The 22,356-nt window shown below is 42.0% G+C and overlaps 1 protein-coding gene across 1 annotated transcript in view; it reads right to left on the bottom strand.

Moving 5' to 3' along the window:
* The window catches only part of FRAS1 (Fraser extracellular matrix complex subunit 1), a 447,582-nt gene that overhangs the window by 177,299 nt on the left and 247,927 nt on the right, over nucleotides 1-22,356 (bottom strand). Inside the window, exons 15-19 of the mRNA XM_067468571.1 lie at nucleotides 17,526-17,666; nucleotides 16,087-16,227; nucleotides 15,577-15,750; nucleotides 8,316-8,456; nucleotides 2,949-3,092 (exon numbers count right to left, since the gene is read on the bottom strand). Coding sequence (XP_067324672.1) covers nucleotides 2,949-3,092; nucleotides 8,316-8,456; nucleotides 15,577-15,750; nucleotides 16,087-16,227; nucleotides 17,526-17,666 — 741 coding nt within the window. The remainder of the gene's footprint in view (nucleotides 1-2,948; nucleotides 3,093-8,315; nucleotides 8,457-15,576; nucleotides 15,751-16,086; nucleotides 16,228-17,525; nucleotides 17,667-22,356) is intronic.

Raw genomic sequence — 22,356 nt, 5'->3', positions numbered from 1 at the left:
CACTGATAAGTGACCCCACACATATTTGTTTGGTGGAGATGGGGGTTAGATTGTATTTCCTGGCTTGAAGGGAATGGATTTCAGAAATGATTTTTGACAATTTCTAAAGCTTCTGGAAAAGCCATGGAGCAGAAAACTAGGCCATGGACCCGTCACAATTACCCTTAAGGCAAAGTCACATAATTAATATTTCTCCCTCTCCTCCACTGTTTAGTTTTCTTTTTTTTAAAAAAAAAAAAACCTGCCTCTGATCTACTCATTCCAAGCTTGCTGCAAGGAGACAAAATAATAACTCTGCTGTGTGGGGAGGTGACAAATAGGCTGTGAAAATGATTTCTTGAGATCAAAGAAATAAGTCTTTCACCTCAAAGGAAACAAGGAAACGATTGCAAAAGGGAGTAATAATGACAAGGAAGAAGAGAATGGAACAATTTGAAACTTTTTGCATTTTCCCCTCCTCCTCCCTCCGCCCTCCAATTTTGGACCCATTCTCTTTGTTGGAAGCTTTTGAGTCCTGGCTTAAGATTTGCAAGTGTTATCTTTCCTTTGATAAGCTTTAAGAGGAGGGAAAAAGAGAAAACTGGACACAGCTGAGCTCAGACGTGTCTGGAACGATTCCCAGGCAATGTTTACACTTGCTGTCCTGACAGATTAAAATGTGATTCATTTCTTTAAACTAGATAAATGCAGTTTGTAGTTTCTGGATATACATTAATGTGGACACATACCACTGGCTGGACATGATCCACAAAGGAAAAATCTCTTGGTCCAAAGACTACATGATAACCCAGTACAAAATCTGCACATATAAGCCCCATCTACACTCCCATGTAATGCAGTTTGAAACTAATGGGGCCTCAATTTCCCTAGAACGCAGGAGCCACTTGAGAAACTGCAAGTCGTTTCTGGTGTGAGAGAATTGGCTGTCTGCAAGGATGTTGCCTGGGGACACCCGTATGTTTGATGTTTTACCATCCTATGGGAGGCTTCTCTCATGTCCCTGCATGGAGAGCTGGAGCTGACAGACAGGAGCTCACCCTGCTCCCCAGATTCGAACCATTGACCTTTCGGTCAGCAGTCCCGCCAACACAAGGGTTTAACCCATTGCAACACCAGGAGCTCCAGAATGCTGGTTAATTATTGGAGGGAGAACTGGAAAACTGAATCTCATGTATATACACAGAATCTCATGCAATGGATGACTTGATTTACACTGCAAAACAAATCTGCAGGTGACACTTCAAAATTTTAATGTTAATTATCTGTCTTCTCCCCCAACCTTTTCCCTCTTGGCATATACTACATACATCATTCAGAGTTCTGCCAATACACCTTTTTGCAAATATTCCGCCAATATGCCATTTATCTATTAGCCCAGGCATTTCATTTTCTTTTTAAAAGAAGCTCAGCATAACTCAGACCCAATCAATTGCTCTCATAGAAGATCAATGGCAGACTCAGTCATACATTTTTAAAATGTCATTTGCATTGGATTGTAGCTCAGTGCTTCCCATCAGATGCCATTTATAAAACATGCATGAAAAAGTAGGCAAGATGCTCATATAAGAGTTATAAGCTGGACCCAGAATAGTGGCCTCCACTTATTTACCAAAATATAGTCCAAATAAAATGGGCTTGCAGATTTTCCAGAAGAGATTTAAAAGTTGAACTATCCATTAGTACTGGGGAAATGACAACACATTCTCCCCCCACCCAAGAAAACCACAGCTACAGAATGAAGTCTCTACTACAGTGGTTCTCAACCTGTAGGTCCTGTGATTTGGCCTACAACTTCCAGAAATCCCAGCCAGTTTACCAGCTGCTAGGATTTCTGGGGACCCACAGGTTGAGAACCACTACTCTACTACTTGTTGACATGGCTATCATATCTCCTCTCAGCCTTCTCTTCTTCAGGCTAAACATGCCCAGCTCCTTAAGCCACTCCACTGCTAATTTCATAAATACAGTAATTGTTACATAACATTGCTGTGTATTGAACTGCTTTTTCTGTTGATTTGTTGTAAAACATGATGTTTTGTTGCTTAATTTGTAAAATCGCAACATAATTTAACATTTAATAGGCTTTTCCTTAAACTCTCCTTATTATCCAACATTTCCGCTTATCCAACGTTCTGCCGGCCTGTTTATGTTGGATAAGCAAGACTGTACTGTATTGTTCATGCAAAAGCAGAACTTGCTGAGGGAAGTAGTATTTCCTACTAAAAAGGTAAAAGTATAGGTTTCCCCTTTACTTGCGGGGGGGGGGGGGGTGCTCATCTCCATTTTTAAGCCGAAGAGCTAGCGTTGTCCGTAGACACCTCCTAGGTCATGTGTCCGGCATGATTGCATGGAGTGCCATTACCTTCCTGCCAAAGCAGTACCTTTTGATCTACTTGGCAGAAGCTGGGCCTAGCAATGGGAGCTCACCCAGTCCCGGAGATTCAGACCGCTAACCTTCCAGTCAGCAAGTTCTGCAGCTTAGTGGTTTAACCAGCATGCCACCATGGACCCCTTATTTTCTGCTACATCCCTATTAAGATGATCCCAACCAACCAGGGATCATGTCACAATCATAACAACATTAATTGCATAACAAAACCAGACTGCAAACAAACAAATAAGCTCAACAACTTGGTGAGGCATTGACCTACATGTCTTTCTATAGTGCTTTGAAGCTTGCAGAGAATCAGCAGAGATACCACAGCTTCTAAATCAACAGACTGTTGAGGATAAAACCACGTTACCCACCAACTGAGCTTTTGAAAGCTACTTTTAAAAACTATTGTTCTCTCTTATAAAGCTGGCAGATTCAGGGAATCCAAAAGAAGAGAACATCTCCAAGTTCTGTCTGCCACTCTTGAGCTTCTTAGGAAACAGACAGAATAAGAATATAGTAGAGATGACATTAAATTGTTCTAGAGCTGTTACAATATTCTTCACATACTTACCAACACAGTATCCCACCAGATTAAGATATTGTTTTTCCTTGCAGGGAGTTCTACATCTTCCATTGGCAAAAGTGGCATAGGGCTGGCAGGCTGCACATTCAACATCCGAAGGCCCGGTACATGTCTTGCAAGAGGGATGGCACACTAGACAAGATAAAGATGACAAAGAGCTCTGGTAAGACATTCCACAGCTTTGCCCAGAAGTAAACATTGGCTTGGAAACCCACAAAATCACACATACGTTCTTGCAGCTGCATCATTGCCAAAGAGGCTCTACAGCAAAACTGTGACATACACACAGAGGGCAATGTCCTCGATAAGGGAGATGTAGCAGGCACTTTCACTTGAAGGAATTGTGTCCTATCTTTTTTCCATCTATCCCTAAATCCAACTTTTTATTGGTTGAAGCCCATTAAGAATAGCCATATATTGACTTGTGGAGAGCTACAGGACAGAGAATATCCAGTTATGTTTGCATAGGTAGACACACAGCAACAAAGCATCCATTGGAGCTTCCTGGAAGTCCTAAAAGATGGCTGTAAATGGTCAAGGGGAGTTCAGCAAGTAAACAGTGAGTTGAGGGAAGTTTGGTTGTTGTGTGAGGCTGGTAGAGAATTTCAGCCCCATTATCAGCTCAGCGGTTTAACCCACTGCACCACCAGTTTAACCCACTGGTAGTGCAATGGGTTAAACCACTGAGCTGCTGAACTTGCTGACCAAAAGGTTCGTGATTCAAATCCGGGGAGTGGGGTGAGCTCCCAGTATTAGGCCCGGCTTCTGCCAACCTAGCAGTTCGAAAACATGTAAATGTGAGTACATCAATAGATACCGCTTCTGCAGGAAGGTAATGGCGCTCCATGCAGTCATGCTAGCCACATAACCTAGGAGGTGTCTACGGACAATGCCAGCTCTTCGGAGATGAGCACCAACTCCCAGAGTCAGACATGACTAGACTTAATGTCATGGGAAACATTTACCTTTACCTTACAGAGGTATAAGTTGGACATATGCATATGTACGTTTCCAGTATGATGCCAGCCATGTTATTTACAATGAATATTGCAACCCTGCTCATGAATCAGTGTGTGTTGTGCCCCAATTTCCTCTTGTGAAATTCCCCATTTCCACATCACCTCCTTTACAGACAGCCATACATTGAGGAGAGGGATCTAAAGCAGAATTAAATGTGTGTCCAGTCCTAAAACACACAGTGCATTTTATTTTTGTTACATAAATGTGAGTAGAAGATCGCTTGAAAACTTCTTCCTTTCTGCAAGGAAGTTAAGAACTGATGGAAATGTGGCCCTGAATGGACACACATCCAAGTCACTATTTTGAGTTCCTACACATTCCTCTGAACACATAAAGAAGAGCCTGACAAGTTCAATAGCAGGTGTCCATAAAAAGGTGAGCTGTCTTGCTGGAAAGTGTTACTCAAGTGCCTTTGTAAGGGACAGATTAAGCCTCATGCTAAGTAAGATACAAGCTGAGTGTAAACTGAGGATGACCACTGTGCTAACATAGATATGTAGAGCTTATTTGTGCTACAGATTGTTTGTGCTACAGATTGAAATGCAACCAGCTATTTTGCACTTATGGGCTTAGATCTCCTGCAACCATAAGAGGTCACACTGGCTATATAAACAACTCTCATGCAGCCAGTTAATAACTGGTTTCCACATATTCTCTTCCTTGAATCTTTGCTACATTTCCTCCTCCATAAACTTCAGAGTCTGCAGCCAACTCTCAATGAAAAACAATAACCCACTCCACAGTAAGAGAAAAGGTTTATCTCTCCTGTCGGCTTGCGGAATATAGATTATCCTCAAGCCTCCCAAAGCATTTGCAACATACTTTCACAAGCGGTTCCCATTAATAAAATAAAAAGAGAGCTTTTCTGTTATCTATACTGCTAAGAGCCAGGCATTCCTCTGAATGTGTATGCGCAAGCTCAGCCTGAAATTAAACGGGATCTTTACGGAAGATTAATCATGCCTTTGAAGTTTCAAACAAATATAGCATAAAGTAAGGATAAGCTGGAGATACCACCAACATCCTCCAAGTTTATTTTGGGTTTACAAAAAAAGTTAAAATCTGTTCTGTTATTTACAATGTTTGTTTATCCATCTGTTTTGCTATACAAATCCACATATTTGATCATAGTCACCAAACATTTTGTCTAGTGAATCAGAATACAGATACCTTGAGTACCTCCTGAACAAAGACTGGAAAATGTTTGCATTGCAGATTCCAGAATGTCTGCTTGCAAATTAGTTTTGACCAAATATGGAGTTTAGATTTAGATTAACACTTCAGAACATTTCCCCAATTTTTTTAAAACAATCGGATAACACTTTTTTTTTTTTTTGGAGAATGGGCTTTTTTTTTTTCCATGTCAGAAGCGACTTGAGAACCTGCAAGTCACCTCTCGTGTGAGAGAATTGGCCGTCTGCAAGGAAATTGCCCAGGGGACACCTGGATGTTTTACTATCCTGTGGAAGGCTTCTCTCATGAACCTGTATGGGAAGCTGGAGCTGACAGATGGGAGCTCACCCCACTCCCCGGATTCGAACCACTGACCTTACAGTCAGCAGTCCTGCTGCTGCAAGGGTTTAACCCAGTGGTTCTCAACCTGTGGGTCCCCAGGTGTTTTGGCCTACAATTCCCAGAAATCCCAGCCAGTTTACCAGCTGTTAGGATTTCCGGGAGTTGAAAGCCAAAAACATCTGGGGACCCCAGGTTGAGAACCACTGGTTTAATCTGTTGCACCACCGGGTGATCCAGAGAATGACTTGGGTCCTTTTAAAATAGAAATTGGCATGAAAATTCATTGAGGGATAGAGAGAAGGACATTTTCTTAAAAAATTAAGACATGAGATGGGAGAATTTGGTCCTTTAGATATCCTCACCTAGCTATATAGGGCTCTGGCACTTTGAATTATGCCCAGAAAACAGACTGGCACGGCAGCAAAGCTATTGTATGAAGGCAGTTGTATATTCCCATAGCCAGCACTCACCTTGACTGCAGCACTTTTCAAAGGCAGAACAATATAAAAATAATGTCACAGCAATCCAAACAAGATGTATCTAAGGTCCATATTTCTATAGTTAGATCCAGTGTCTTAAGAACAGGTGCAACAGGTGCACAAATGTTAACTGTGCAAATGATCTCCTGGCCACCATAGACTTGTGCTTCCAAGACTCAGGGATGAATCCTGGAGTACATATAAGCTGCACAACCTTTTCCAGCACAGGCTGAATCCCTATTCCATGATCTGTGTTTCAACTTAACAGGAGCACCTCTGTCACATTTGGATTAAATTTCAATTTGTTTGCTCTCATCCAGTCTATTATTGATTATGTGCAATAAAACATCTTTATTGGATAAAGTCGAAAGGAATAATAGCCATTCAACACAAAGTTTGCACCGTACAAGCAATGCACAACTCCACCTGCAGAGATTTCTACTTCGTAAACTTATTACTAGTCACTCTACTCATTTAGCCTGCCCCTTGCTACCTCGTTTTACCAGCCCTGGTCTAGCCCTATTATTCAGCAGGTCCTGGAAATAAATAGCCGAAGGCACTACCCTGGCCACGAGTTAGGGCCCTGTTTTGCACTTTATTCACTTCTCTGGCCCTATGTATCCCCATTGGCCCAGCCCTCTTATAGCTGTGCAGCAGGCCTTGGAAATAAATAGCTCCAGGTCCCATCTTGACCATCAGACAGGACCATGCTTGCACTTAACCCACTCTCCGGACCTTACTCTACTCCGCTATACTAGCCCAGCCCTCTTGTAGTCATCAAGGCACACTCTGGAATTCTGGCCATTGGAAGCTGAATTTGCCTGATGGGAATTAGTACTGAACGGGCTTTTATTTTTACATATGTATGATGGTTATATAGTATTATATCTATGTTTTATAATGATTGGGTTGCTGTAGGTTTTTTCAGGCTATATGGCCATGTTCTAAAGGCATTTTCTCTTGACATTTCAACTGCATCTATGGCAAGCATCCTCAGAGGTAGTGAGGTCTGTTGGAACTAGTTCCATAGATGCAGGTGAAACGTCAGGAGGAAATGCCTTTAGAACATGGCCATATAGCCCTATAAAACCTACAACAACCCAATTATTTTGTATGTTTTAGTGTCTGTAATTGCAATGCTTTCCCTATGCTAAAAACCACCCTGAGTCCCCTCGGGGAGTATAATTTACAAATAAATTATTATTATTATTATTATTATTATTATTATTATTGAAATGGGTCTCATACAGCTCAACAATATAATGACGAAAAGACTGGCATAAAAATATTTAAAAGCAAAAAGCCAAAGTATATCATAGAATCATAGAATCAAAGCGTTGGAAGAGACCTCATGGGCCATCCAGTCCAATCCCCTGCCAAGAAGCAGGAATATTGCATTCAAATCACCCCCGACAGATGGCCATCCAGCCTCTGTTTAAAAGCTTCCAAAGAAGGAGCCTCCACCACACTCTGGGGCAGAGAGTTCCACTGCTGAACGGCTCTCACAGTCAGGAAGTTCTTCCTCATGTTCAGATGGAATCTCCTCTCTTGTAGTTTGAAGCCATTGTTCCACGTCCTAGTCTCCAAGGAAGTAGAAAACAAGCTTGCTCCCTCCTCCCTGTGGCTTCCTCTCACATATTTATACATGGCTATCATATCTCCCCTCAGCCTTCTCTTCTTCAGGCTAAACATGCCCAGCTCCTTAAGCCGCTCCTCATAGGGCTTGTTCTCCAGACCCAAAATGCTCTGAAATGCTCTGAAACATATCTTCAAAATGGAAGATATTCTTCCCTTTCCAAAGATCGGTTTCTCAGGACTGGAGTGGGAAATTCAAACAGGGAAGGGACCCAGTTCTCAGTCTTATTTTCAATGGAGGAATTTGGATCTACCAGATTCTAAATTGCTGCCTCCATTCCTTGCTACTTATGCATCAAGAATACTACTGAGTGTAAATTTCAGACCAAAGAGCTTTTGAGGTTGGATGCTCCCTATCAACCCAGAAAGCATTCTCAACATGTATATTGACTGTTCATAATTCAGAGTGGTATTGCAATAAGTTTGCAAATGGGCTGTGCATATCATATCTCCAACGTGGGAGCACAAACTTCTCCTTTAAATGACCCCCAAATATATCTTAATGAGATTAGTATTCCCAAAAGAGTAAGTCACATAAATTGACTTTGAGTCACAAGACTGTACAGCTGTCATCAGGATTCTGCTAAAAGAGGGAAGGTTTCGTCATGAATGATGGCAGAAGTGATTTTTCCCTATTTGTTTTGAGTCCTCATCAAGCACAGTATGGTTTGGCATTTAAGAAGATACTCAGTATGTGTGGACTCACAGTGACATTGCTCCTCCTGGTGATACATTCCTTCTGGACACACTGAAACACATTGGCCTTCATGGAGGACTTGAGGAGGAGCACATGCCGTGCAGTTCTTTGGGGACTTTTCCATACAGGACAGGCAGGAGGAGTGGCACTCTGCAGCAAAGGAAAAGAAAATGAGGGTAGGAAACCCAACAGCTTGAGCATGACCAACTGACCTTCTCTGGTTTAAGGTTGCCTATAGAACTTTCTTATGGTGCATCTGCACCAACAAAATGCTCTGAAGCTGCCCCCCAAAAACTAGGAAAATGTTACAAAAATATATAAATGAAATGCTGGAAGTGTGAAACACAGAAAGGAACATTCTATCATATGTGGTGGCAGTGCTACAAAACAAAAGAATACTGGAAAGAAATTCACAAAATATATTTAAAAATACTGAATATAATAATAATAATAATAATAATAATAATAATAAACAAACAACTTTATTTATACCCCGCACCAAGGGACTCGGTATGGCTCACATGAGGCCGAGCCCACAATACATCAATAATAAAAACAATAAGAAGTAATGCAAAACAATAAAAATAAAACTCATAACAGAAAATAAGCAATAAACATTAACAGTAACACAATGATGTTTAAAAACCTATGGCTGGGCCAAATGTAATAATTAAAATTTAAAAATAATGCTGAGCATGAACAGGTGAAATATGACTAGGATAGAGTTTTCAGAGAGTGATGGGCACGCAGACACTCCTAGATTATTTATTTATTTATTTATTTATTTGCTTTATTTCTATACCGCATTTTTCAGCTTAATTAGGCGACTCAATGCGGTTTACACAATACAGATTATCACAACAATATCCTAAGCGATTAAAACACATCATATACAGCAGACAAAATCAACAATCATTATCATATCATAACGCCTCAATAACAAATCAGAATCCATTCTCATAATCCTTGTACCATTTCCTATGTTCAATTTTACCGTCTTCCTGTGTTCAGTTGCACTGCTTAGCCAAACGCTTGTTCGTAGAGCCAGGTCTTAACCTTCCTCCGGAACGCCAGCAACGAAGGGGCCTGTCTGATGTCTACAGGTAAGGCATTCCATAGCCGAGGGGCCACCACCAAGAAGGCCCTGTCCCTCGTCCCCGCCAACCGTGCCTGTGACGCAGGCAGGACCGAGAGCAGGGCCTCCCTGGACGATCTTAATGTCCTGGTCGGTTCATAGGTGGAGATGCGTTCAGAGAGGTAAGAAGGGCCAGAACCGTTTAGGGCTTTGTAGGCTAACGCCAGCACCTTGAATTGTGCTCGGTAGCAGATAGGCAGCCAATGGAGCTGGCTCAACAGAGGAGTGGTATGCTCCCTGAGTGCCGCTCCTGTTAACAACCTGGCTGCCGAGCGCTGGACCTTCTGAAGCTTCCAGGCAGTCTTCAAGGGCAACCCCACGTAGAGCGCGTTGCAGTAATCTATACGGGATGTAACCAGAGCATGGACTACCGTGGCCAAGTCAGACTTCCCAAGGTACGGGCGCAGCTGGCGCATTTAAAGGATATATTGCTGGGAGTTTCCTTATTTTGGGAAGGCACACTGGAACAACCACGTTTTCAGGCTCCTCCTAAAGACTGCCAGAGTAGGGGCATGCCTGATGTCCTTGGGGAGTGAGTTCCAGAGTCAAGGGGCTACCACCGAGAAGGCCCTCTCCCTCATCCCCACCAATCATGGCTGCAATGGAGGTGGGAGCGTGACAAGGGACTCTCCAGATGATTGAAGGGATCATGTGAGTTCATACACAGAAATGCGGTCACGCAGGTAGGTGGGTCCCAAACCATTCAGGGCTTTGTAGGTAAGAACCTGCACCTTGAATTGGGACCAGAAAATGAACGGCAGCCAGTGGAGCTCCTTAAACAGTGGAGCTCCTTAAAAATACCAATGAAACCAGAAATTTACCTATTAGGAATAGCAGACAGATAATTAGACAAGAACAAGGAAAGACTCTTGAACTATCTAACAACAGCTGCGAGAATAGTATATGCAAGGAATTGGAGACCAAAAGAAACACCATCTACACAACAATGGATAGAAAAGGTCCTAGAAATAAAGAATATGGCCAAATTAACACTATTATTGACAAAATATCAAGGAACATGGGGGGAAAAAGAAACAGATTGGAGCCAAGTGAGGGAATACTTACTAAAAAAAGAAAAAAAGAATATCAATCTAGACTAACAGAATGGAAGAAATACTGTTCGAAGAGGGAAAGAAGAGTTGAAGCACAAATTGATTTACGAAAACCAAAGTTTGGAGAGAAAGGGAAGAATAAACCAGAATACCCCCCTTCCCCCCTTTTTTTCTCTCTCTTCCTTTTCTCCTCCCTCTTCACTTTCTCCATTTTCATTTTCATTTATTCATATGCAAATTTTCAATAAAAATATTTATTAAAAATATACTCTGAAGCTGCCCTGGATATAGCATGGGGAATCCACACCTATTGGCAAAGGAAGCACCCCAAACCCCTTTAGGAGTTCTCATGTTGAGCTGATAGTGCATTGGCACAATTGTCTGGACCTTCTAGGAACCTTCTAGGAGCTCCCTGCAGGGTCTTGCTGGTGATGTTTCTTCTGGAGAAGCCATGTTATCACGAGAAGCAATGTTGTCAGCACAGCTCTGCGAGGGAGGTGCTTCTGGTTAGTAAGACAGCAGTGAGTCCTTTTGATATGTGGGCATTGGATCATGTCCAATCCTGCTGTTCATCCAATTAAAAACATGGAGGTCACACCAGGATTTTCTGGGAGCTCTAGTGAAACCTGCAATTCTTCTTATGCTGGATTAACATCTGGAAGCAGGGCTTCTGCTTATTTATTTATTTTATTTATCATGTCAGGAGCAACCAGACATTTATATTACATTTTTAACAAAACAACAGACAAAACACAAAGTTTGCAAGCTTGGTAGTTGATTAAATGTCCTTTAACCAGTATCTGGCCACTTGGAGTGCTTCTGGTGTTGCCGCAAGAAGGTCCTCCATTGTGCATGTGGCAGGGCTCAGGTTGCATTGCAGCAGGTGGTCAGTGGTTTGCTCTTCTCCACACTCGCATGTCGTGGATTCCACTTTGTGGCCCCATTTCTCAAGGTTGGCTCTGCATCTCGTGGTGCCAGAGCGCAGTCTGTTCAGCGCCTTCCAAGTCACCCAGTTTTCTGTGTGCCCAGGGGGGAGTCTCTCGTTTGGTATCAGCCATTGGTTGAGGTTCTGGGTCTGAGCCTGCCACTTTTGGACTCTCGCTTGCTGGGGTGTTCCAGCGAGTGTCTCTATAGATATTAGAAAACTATTTGATTTAAGTTGTTGACATGCTGGCTGATACCCAAACAAGGGATGAGCTGGAGATGTCACTGCCTTGGTCCTTTAACTATTGGTTGCTACTTCCCAGCAGATGTCAGGTGGTGCAATACCGGCTAGACAGTGTAGTTTCTCCAGTGGTGTAGGGCACAGACACCCTGTGATAATGTGGCTTCTGATGAAGAGCTGGCCATACAATGTGTGGACTGCTCATAGTGGGTTCTAAGTGAATGCATTTTATTTGGCCCACATAGACGCAGAGTTAAGTTATCTCAGCATCTTGGAAGCTACTGCAACACAGCCATGCCAGAAACTCAAGGCCACATAGGAGCCATACCAAAGCTACTTCACGGATAGTCTTATCCTCCACTATAACAGAAGTTTTGAAGATGCAGCAAGCCATGGTAACTCATAACAGCCCACTATGATCAAACACACCTGAAGGTGTCTTGAAATAACTGGGAATTATGTGGGAGATGCACTTGCACATATTGAGCCTAAAGAAAAGAATACTGAACAGGAAGGAAACATGACAGCACTCTTAAAAACCCTGAAAGGCTGTCGTACAAAAGAGGGGGGAGATCTTGTTCTCTGCTGCTCCAGTGGACAGAACAGAATCTAATGGGCTTAAATTATAGGAGATCAGCTTTCAGTTGAACATTAGTTAACAATTCTTGAAAGTAAGAAGAGTTTGACAATGGGAGCATTTATCTAGGGGTGTGGGGGATTTTCTTTCACTGTAGGTCATCAAATAGAGGTCAGATAACAACAACTGAATACATTATAACTCTAAATCTCCTGCACTGAGAAGAGGGTTGAATTAGATGATCTAGACCAGGGGTCCCCAAACTAAGGCCCAAAGGCCGGATATAGCCCTCCAAGGTCATTTACCCGGCCCTAGCTCAGGGTCAACCTACGTCTTGAAAGCACACAGCAAAAACAGCAGCAGCAACAACAACAACAACAACAACAGCAATTCTATCTTATCAGCCAAAAGCAGGCCCACACTTCCCATTGAAATACTAATCTATATATATATATATAAATGCTCTGTGCATAATGAGTACCTTAAAAACAAAAGAACGAATGAACGAAATCACACCAAATTTGGCAACGAAAGGTCTCACAACACAAGGAGTGACAATCACTCAAAAATTATGATTTTGTCATTAGGGAGTTGTAGTTGCTGGGATTTATAGTTCACCTACAATCAAAGAGCATTCTGAACTCCATCAACAATGGAATTGAACCAAACTTGGCACACAGAACTCCCATGACCAACAGAAAATACTGGAAGGGTTTGGTGGGCATTGACCTTGAGTTTGGGAGTTGTAGTTCACCTACATCCAGAGAGCACTGTGGACTCAAACAATGATGGATCTGGACCAAACTTGGCACAAGCACTCAATATGCCCAAATATGAACACAGATGGAGTTTGGGGGAAATAGAGCTTGACATTTGGGAGTTGTAGTCACTGGGATTCACAGTTCACCTACAATCAAAGAGCATTCTGAACCCCACGAATGATAGAATCGAGGCAAACTTCCCACACAGATCCCCCAACAGAAAATACTTAAGGCCATCCCGTCCAACTCCCTTCACCGGGGCAAGAAAACGTAATCAAAGTCCTCCTGACAAAGAGCCATCCAGCCATAGATATAGATAGATAGATAGATGGATGGATAGATAGATAGATAGATAGATAGATAGATAGATAGATAGATAGATAGACAGATAGATATGATTCGCACAGAGAGAGATATAGTATCATAGATTTGAAAGGGACCCTTTACATGTTCCAGGGTGGGCAAACCAGACACTCACCACATCAACACTGACAAAGAAACAGCAAGAAATACTGTTTACCATAAACATAAAGAAATTACATATATTAGAAACCAACACTTTCTCATTACTTTATTTTCCAGATCAACAGACTGGGCCACAGCAACACATGGCAGGGGACAGCTAGTAAGTTTATATTTGTTAAAGTTGTTCTTCATTTCAATTATTGTATTGTTTTTAAGTATTTTTGCACTACAAATAAGATAAGTGCAGTGTGCATAGGAATTCATTCATGTCTTTTTCAGATTATAATCTGACCCTCCAACAGTTTGAGGGACTGTGACCTGACCCTCTGTTTAAAAAGTTTGAGAACCCCTGATCTAGACGCAGCTACACTGCTATATAGTGTAGGACCGGGCTGTGGTGCAGCTAGTTAGTAGCCAGCTGCATTAAACCACTACTGACCAAGAGGTCATGAGTTTGAAGCCAGCCCGAGTTGGAGTAAACTCCCGATCATTAATAGTCTAGCTTGCTGTTGACCTATGCAGACCGAAAGACAGTTGCATCTGTCAAGTAGGAAATTTAGGTACCGCTTTATGCAGAGAGGCTAATTTAACTAATTTATGACACCATAAAAACCTTCCAGAAGTGTGGAAGAATGAGGAAGTACTCCATTAAAGGATTCAGTGTCACAAGTCGGCGGTGAAGTGGCAGCTCCCCCTGTGGATGGAATCGAGCATACCCCTCATGAAGCCAGAACAAAGCTGGAATGTTAAATTGCCTCTGTGTCTGTCTATAGATGCTATATGTCTAATGGCACTGAATGTTTGCCATGTATATATGCATTGTAATTTGCTCTGAGTCTCCTGTGGGGTGAGAAAGGCAGAATATAAATACTGTAAATTAACTAATTAATTAATGTAATGCAGTTTGACACTGCATTATATGGCCAGTGTAGATTCCTATAAATGAGCTTAACTGCATTATATTAATCTACACTGCCCAAAACAGTTTCAAATTATATTACATGGCAGTTTAGCTGGGTCTATGGATTTCTATTTCCAATCCTACAATCTGCTAGACCAGGCTTTTCCCACATACTCATAAATAACTGCGACCTGAATCCAATATAAAGGCGAAAGGCTTTGTAGGTTGTCTCAACAGCTTTATCTCTTATGCTGAATTCTCCCCAAAATCTGTATAATAAGCAGTTTTGTTTGCTGTAAAGAATGTTTTGGGTACAAACGCTGAAGTGGTGCTTTTGAGAGGGAACCTGATGCGGCATTGTTAATGGCAAACCCTTGAGCGCAACAAAAGGATTGAGAACTACCTTTGGAGAAGGTTTCCTTCCAATAAATGTCAACACAAACTAATATAGTGAGCAAAATAACTTTTTACTATCCTATCATTTTGGGGGAAATTTATTAGGCATGACTGAAGGAGAGGGACAATAGTCATCCAGGTCAGCAGAATCTCTTCTTTGAAAATGGCCAATCCCTATAACTATTCTGAATGGTTTATTTCCTTAAAGGAATACTGGATATATGAGTCCTTTTGTGCTGCTGCTTTTCTTCTCACCCTGCATCAATTCCAAGCCTAACTGTAATTTCTCATCCGGCTCTCAGTGCTTTCTCCAAGTGGCTCTAACACATATGCAGGATCTTAGAGGAATTCAAATGTTTGCTCACTCCAATGCAAAATGACTCTGCTATAGTGCCTGGTTTACCTATCTACATTTTTTTTTCAAATGCTGTAATAAAGCTTGCACCAGCTTTAAGGTATCAGAACATATCTTTAAACATGTATTGGTCGTGCACTAAGGCTAGGACATATTGGAGAAAAATACAGAAGACATTACAGGATCACCTGGGAAGGAATCCCACTGGAGCATTGCAGCGCACCCAAATACCTGGGAGTCACTCTGGACCATGCTCTTACCTACAAGAAGCACTGCCTGAACATCAAGCAAAAAGTGGGTGCCAGAAACAATATCATACGAAAGCTGACTTGCCAGAGTATGGACTGGTTCAATCTTCTTGCAGTCCAAGGCACTCTCCGAATTTTCCTCCAACACCAGAGTTCAAAAGCATGTATTATTATGACTATTACACATCATTATCCTGGGATATCTCTTTGCTCACCTTTGCACATGCCATAATAATCAAGGTAGAACTGGGCTTTGCACTGTGGTTGGCAGATACCAACTGATAATCCCTCAACATTCATTTCTGGCTGCAGAGCTTCCTCTGGTTTCATGCACTGTGTACAATGCAGATATTCTGGGCCAACACATTTGCGGCAAGATGAATGACAACCTAAAGCGCAAGAAACAGCCTGTGAGATCCCCAGAAAAAAATGGTTTTGTATTTGTAGAACAAGAAACATGTTCCCCCGTTCCAGTGAAACCCAAGAAACAGCTAGCATAGTAGAATTCTTGTTAGCATAATTTGGATGTTTACTTTGCCATTTTCATCCCTCAAGCCATTCTTCTGGAATCAGTTAACTGGACATCAATATAAAAGACATAAATATAAAGAGTCACCTTGACCATAGCCAAGAGAACATTGGGAAATATTTCTTGCAAGGCTACCAAGAAATGTGCAAAAACTTCATGCATTTGTTGGCTTCCTATTAGACATTAAGTTTGTCACCTTTGCAGATATTGTGATCTTGATAAAAGCCCTCTCCGCAAACAGAAAGACATTGACCCAGATGTAAGGCAAGAGGGAAGGAACAAGAAGTACATTGGCTGGACAGAGGCCCAGTGCAGCTGGTGCAGGAATCATGGCAAACTAAGAAAGGAAAAGAAAGAGTGTGTAAGTTGGATGATTCATAATTCAGATCTCTCCCACTCAAACTTGTTCTTAGAAACAGACAAGTATTTAAGAACAGATTCTCCCTCAAGTGGTGAAAAGACACATTTGTCATAGCCTATGATTTTTCTTGGATGTGTAACTGGCAGCATTGTTTTGCAAATCATCATTGGAAAGTAATTTGCAGGTCTGATTCCTGAAGCACATGTCTCTAAGAAAATCCTATTGTAGGAGGGGAAAGCAGGTTACTCATAAGGGATATACATCCCCTTTATGTCTAGTCTGAGCAATGGAATATATCTAAACTGTGTGCAGTATGGTAAGTTTGTTGTTGTTGTTCATTCATTCAGTTGCTTCCGACTCTTCCTGACCTCATGGACCAGCCCACGCCAGCGCTCCCTGTTGGCCATCACCACCCCCAGCTCCTTCAAGGTCAAGCCATTTACTTCAAGGATACCATCCACCCATCTTGCCCTTGGTCGGGCCCTCTTCCTTTTTCCTTCCATTTTCCGCAGCAGAATTGTCTTCTCTAAGTTTTCCTGTCTTCTCGTGATGTGGTCAAAATACTTCATCTTCTAATGGTAAGTTAGGCAAGATAAATGAGGGCAAGTTTACAGTCTTTACTGCCTATCTGTCACAAAATTCTGGAAATACTAACACCTCCCTCCAGGCAGCAACTCACAGGCAACAACCAGCCATGCTTTGAAGCTGCAAGGCCATTAAATGCTAATCAAGGTGGCCAGTTGCAACATTCACACTTGCCTCAGACAGACAACAGCCTCAAACAGACAACAGCATCAGGCCCCTTCATTTCCCCCTTGAATCACTTAAGTGGCTGATGGGGAAAAAGAAGGGGCCTGAGGCTTTTGGACATTGTGGAAGTTGAACTCCAAAACACCGGGAGGGACAATGTTTGCTCATGCCTGCTGTGGATGCTCCAAGAGGTGGGCCTCCAGGTTTTATTGGACTTTCTATCAACTTTGACAGTGGTCCATGCTAGCTGGGGCAGATGGTGGTTGGAGTCCAAGAGCCAGAAGTAAAGCCATGATTCTGTGGCTGAATAAAAGCTCTCATCCCCACTCCAACCTTAAAAAATAATAAAGCTCAGGTTCAACAGCTGTTTATCCTATGCAGCTATAAAGCCCTAAAATCCTCCTCAGTTTATAACAACCTAGTGTAAAGTATAAATTAATTTTCCCCCAACAAAGCCTCCCTTTACAGTCTTGCAGCTGTCACTATAAGAAGATGACACTATACACAAAAAAAGAGAAACTTACCTCTGCATTTCCGGGAATTATCTGCATAGTATCCAGCAGGACATTCCAGCACACAATTCCCCCTATGCAACAGTCTGCCTGAAGCACAGGATATACATCTGGCCTGATCTGGGTAGCATGTTTCACAAGTCTCATTACAAGCTGTCAAAAGAGAGGGTACCATCAACAAACTGCATTTATTATCATTGTCGTCAATACAAATTAAAACAAATACAATGCAATTCAAGCACTCTCAAAGCACCACTGAAATGGAATCAGTTTATTAACAGCTCTAAAAACAGAGCTTGAAACATAAAAAGGCAATTTTAAAAACAGTACTATTAAAACAATGCAATACGCTCTTCAATGCCTTTGCTTTAAATCCCTTTGTTTCTCAAAAGTCTTTGCATTCTATGGAAAGATGGCAAGAAGGGAACTCTTTATAGATTCCTTAGGACAGTGCTTCTCAACCTGAGGGTCAGGACCCCAGGGGAGTCGCAAGGGGGTCTCAGAAGTGTTGCCAATGACCATCAGAAAACACAGCATTTTCTGTTGGTCATGGGATTCTGTGTGGAAAGTTTGGCCCAATTCTATCATTGGTGGGGATCAGAATGCTCTTTGATTGTAGGTGAACTATAAATCCCAAATGTCAAGCTCTATTTTCCACAAACCACTGTTTGCATTTGGGCATATTGAATATCTGTGCCAAGTTTGGTCCAGATCCATCATTGTTTGAGTCGACAGTACTCTCTGAATGTAGGTGAACTACAACTCCAAAACTCAAGGTCAATGCCCACCAAACCATTCCAGTAATTTCTGTTGGCCATGGGAATTCTGTGTGCAAAATCTGGTTCAGTTCCATAATTGGTGGAGTTCAGAATGCTCTTTGATTGTAGGTGAACTGTAAATCCCAGCAACTACAACTCCCAAATGTCAAGTTCTATTTTCCCCCAACCCCACCAGTATTCAAATTTGGGCATATCGGATATTTGTGCCAAATTTTGGTCCAGTGAAAGAAAATGCATCCTGCATATCAGATATTTACATTACAATTCATAACAGTCACAAAATTACAGTTATGGAGTAGCAACGAAAATAATGTTATGGTTGGGGGTCAGCATAACATGAGGAACTCTATTAAGGGGTCACAGCATTAGGAAGGTTGAGAACCACTGCTTTGGAAGGGCAGCCACAAAGAAAAGCTTTACCTGCATTGGTACAAGCAAATGGGGTCAATGCCCAAATTAACTTGTTGCAGAATCAAAGTTATAGTTAGCACTTATACTTGAGGGCATTTTCCAAAAGGTTGGACTGGTGCCTTACCAAACAACCATATATGGCAGCTTCATAAGCCATGCATAATTAGCATTTGCATGGTAAGATTGTAGCCAAACACAACACAGTGGCTGTATAATATAATGTTCCATAGCTTTGCCTTTGATGCATTACATTGTTTGCATACTGGGCTGCACCATTTTTCTAATTGTTGTAAAGCTTGCATCATGCTGATATGTGTTCCCACTGAAGAACACTCAGTATAATACCACTTCTAGCCTGATTTCATAGAATAATAGAACTGAAAGCGACTTTGTGGCCATCCAGTCCAATCCCCTACCAAGCAGCATGGAAATCGCATTCAAAGTATCCCTGACAGATGGTCATCCAACCTCTGTTTAAAAGCATCGAAAGAAGGAGCCTCCACCACACTCTGGAACAGAGCGCCACTGTTGAACATCTCTCCTTCAGTTAGATTTTCCTAGTGTTCAGGTGGCATCTCCTTTCATGTAGTTTGTAGTTTCATTGTTCTGCATCCTAGTCTCCAGGGCAGCAGAAAACAAGCTTGCTCTCTCCTCCCTATGACTTCCCCTCACATATTTATGCATTGCTATCATGTCTCCTCTCAGCCTTCTCTTCTTCAGGCTAAACATGCCCAGCTCTTTAAGCCGCTCCTCATAGGGCTTGTTCTCCAGACCCTTGAACATTTTAGTCACCTTCCTCTGGACACATTCCAGCTTGTCAACAAGGTACTAATAATGACACCCAAATCCCCAAATGGCTTAGGATTTCAATATCTGAAGGAATACCTCATCCTACATATGCTTGCTCATAAACTGAGATCTAATATTATTACTTCTTGAAATATGCATGCATGCGATTTTAATTGTTTCAGCCTTTTTCTTTTTAATGGAATTAATTTTGGGCTTCACAAATGGATTGCCACAGCAGGGAAAGAAACCCTTCTGCACCTGGCAATTTATATAATGATCCTATTTATAGTATTGTGTTTTCATCGGGAATTGCTTTAAAATGTTTGTTTCAACTGTGTGCCATCCTTAAGATCTCAAGACAGAGGGAATGGCAGAAATGTGGACATAAATAAATGTCACAAAGTAACTCTATGTCAAGGAGTGCGGGAAAGAGTACGAACTTTTGGATGATGGCTTGTAGCCAAACGTTAAAGCTATGAATAAGTCTTAATGTGGGAGAAAAAGAGGAATTCATAAATTTATGACATTTTACAGTTGGAAAGTCCAGTGATTCTCCAATTCTGGTCCTCCAAGTGTTTTGGCCTTTTCTGGATGACCAGAATTTGGGAATCACTGATTTACTCTAACAACACATCATGCAGAAATACACAAGAAAAGCACTCCTATAAGATGCCAATCTGAACTTTGTTTAAAGGCCTGCAAAGAAGAAGAGTCCATGGAGAGAATTGCATGCCCACATAGTCACTTAGGGTACATCTGCATCATTAAATTAATGCAGTTTGGCACCACTTTAACTGCCATGGCTTAATGATATGGAATCCCAGGATTTATAATTCCATAAGATTATAGTTGGTGCTTCACCAAGTTATAACTCCCATGGTTCTATTGTTTTGAGTCATGGCAGTTAAAGTGGTGTCAAACTACATTAATTCTTCAATGTAGATGCACCCAGAGTCATGGGTTTATATAAAGCACTTTGGCAATGGGTCCTCCAAATCTTAAGCCAAAGATTTGGAGGGCCCATTGCCAAAGCACCTTCCTTTCCTATAGATCAGTGGATCTCAACCTGGGGTCCCCAGATGTTTTTGGCCTACAACTGCCAGAAATCCCAACCAGTTTACCAGCTGTCAGGATTTCTGGGGGTTGAAGGCCAAAAACATCTGGGGACCCCAGGTTGAGAACCATTGCTATAGATGTTCCAAGGAAAATCATGCTACCCTTCTATTCTGCCTTGGTCAGACCATACCTGGAATACTGTGTCCAATTCTGGGCACCACAATTGAAGGGAGATGTTGACAAGCTGGAATGTGTCCAGAGGAGGGCGACTAAAATGATCAAGGGTCTGGAGAACAAGCCCTATGAGGAGCGGCTTAAAGAGCTGGGCATGTTTAGCCTGCAGAAGAGAAGGCTGAGAGAAGACCATGTATAAATATGTGAGGGGAAGTCATAGGGAAGAGGGAACAAGCTTGTTTTCTTCTGCCCTGGAGACTAGGATGCAGAGCAATGGATTCAAATTGCAGGAAAGGAGATTCCATTTGAACGTGAGGAAGAACTTCCTAACTGTGTGAGCTGTTCAGCAGTGGAACTCTCTGCCCCAGAGTGTGATGGAGGCTCCTTCTTCGGAGGCTTTTAAACAGAGGCTGGATGGCCATCTGTTGGGGGTGCTTTGAATGCAGTTTTCCTGCTTCTTGACAGGGGGTTAGACTGGATGGCCCACGAGGTCTCTTCCAACTCTATGAGTCTATGGTTCTCCACTGAGAAATAACTTCAGCGTATATCTTTCTGTCAAAAAACCCACACTTATTGTAGTCTTGTTCCAAATGGGTCCTTGGACCACTGTTAGTCGTTGGCAAGTTTCCAGAAGTGGAGGGAATCAACTGTAGCCAATGGGCACAAAAATGGTCCCAGTCCTTGGCACACTGCCTACATCAGTTAGCGATACGGAGCCTTAAAATATTTGCTATGGTGCCAAAAACCGAACTATACTATGCATGCAGTATACAAAATGAGCGCTTTTCTAATCTTTGTATTTTCCTCCTACACTCCCTATTCTTTGCTCCCTTTCCATGTTTACCTTCCATTTTCTTGTTTTATTTTGATATAAGGAGCAATCTACAGTCACCATGCTGCTTAAATATTTCACAAATGGAAATTAACTCCTGACAAAGACTGTGTTTTCCCACAAAGCAGGCGATTTGTGAAGCCCCAAAATAATTTCATTAATACTTTTATTGCGGCTCAGCAAGAAGGAGAACCTCCCATCTTTCAACATCTGATTATTTCGAACAGCCCAGCTGTCTTTAAGAAGGAGCTGCATTTAGTGCCAAATAGACATGCTAGAAGGTCTGTCTGTCCTCAGCTGATAAATCAGCTCTTACACCCATTATTAAGTTTGCCCAAGCCATTTGCCCAAACATGGATTTCCAAAAAGGAGTATCTATTAACTGCGAGAAGACTGCCTAGCCCTGAGGCAGATGGAAAAAGTAAAAGACTGTTGTAAACGTTTATGGCATGGCATCCTTTAGTGGAATTTAGCCATATTGTGTACTGAATACAATGGCGAGTCCATTGAAGTAATATTTAATCAGCAACCTTCAGTAGTTAAACCTCCAATAGGCCTTTCAAATCCAGACCTCTGAAGTCTTCTTAGGACTCATCCCATAACCATAATGGAGGAAAGTTTGGAGAAAAAAAAACTTTCTGGACTACAGTTCCCAGAATTTTCCAGCCCATATGGCTGTGAGATTCTGGGATATGTAGTCTAAGTGATAACTTTGCCAAGATGTTAATGACTGGTAATATAGGCATGCTTCAGTCCCCACCCTTGCAATTGCGTCTGGTGGGGACGAGGGACAGGGCCTTCT

This window comes from Anolis sagrei, chromosome 5, assembly GCF_037176765.1.
Source record: "Anolis sagrei isolate rAnoSag1 chromosome 5, rAnoSag1.mat, whole genome shotgun sequence".
Taxonomy (NCBI): Eukaryota; Metazoa; Chordata; class Lepidosauria; order Squamata; family Dactyloidae; genus Anolis; species Anolis sagrei.
The sequence above is the reverse complement of the archived record's forward strand: the minus strand, read 5'-3'. Positions and strand labels throughout refer to the sequence as shown.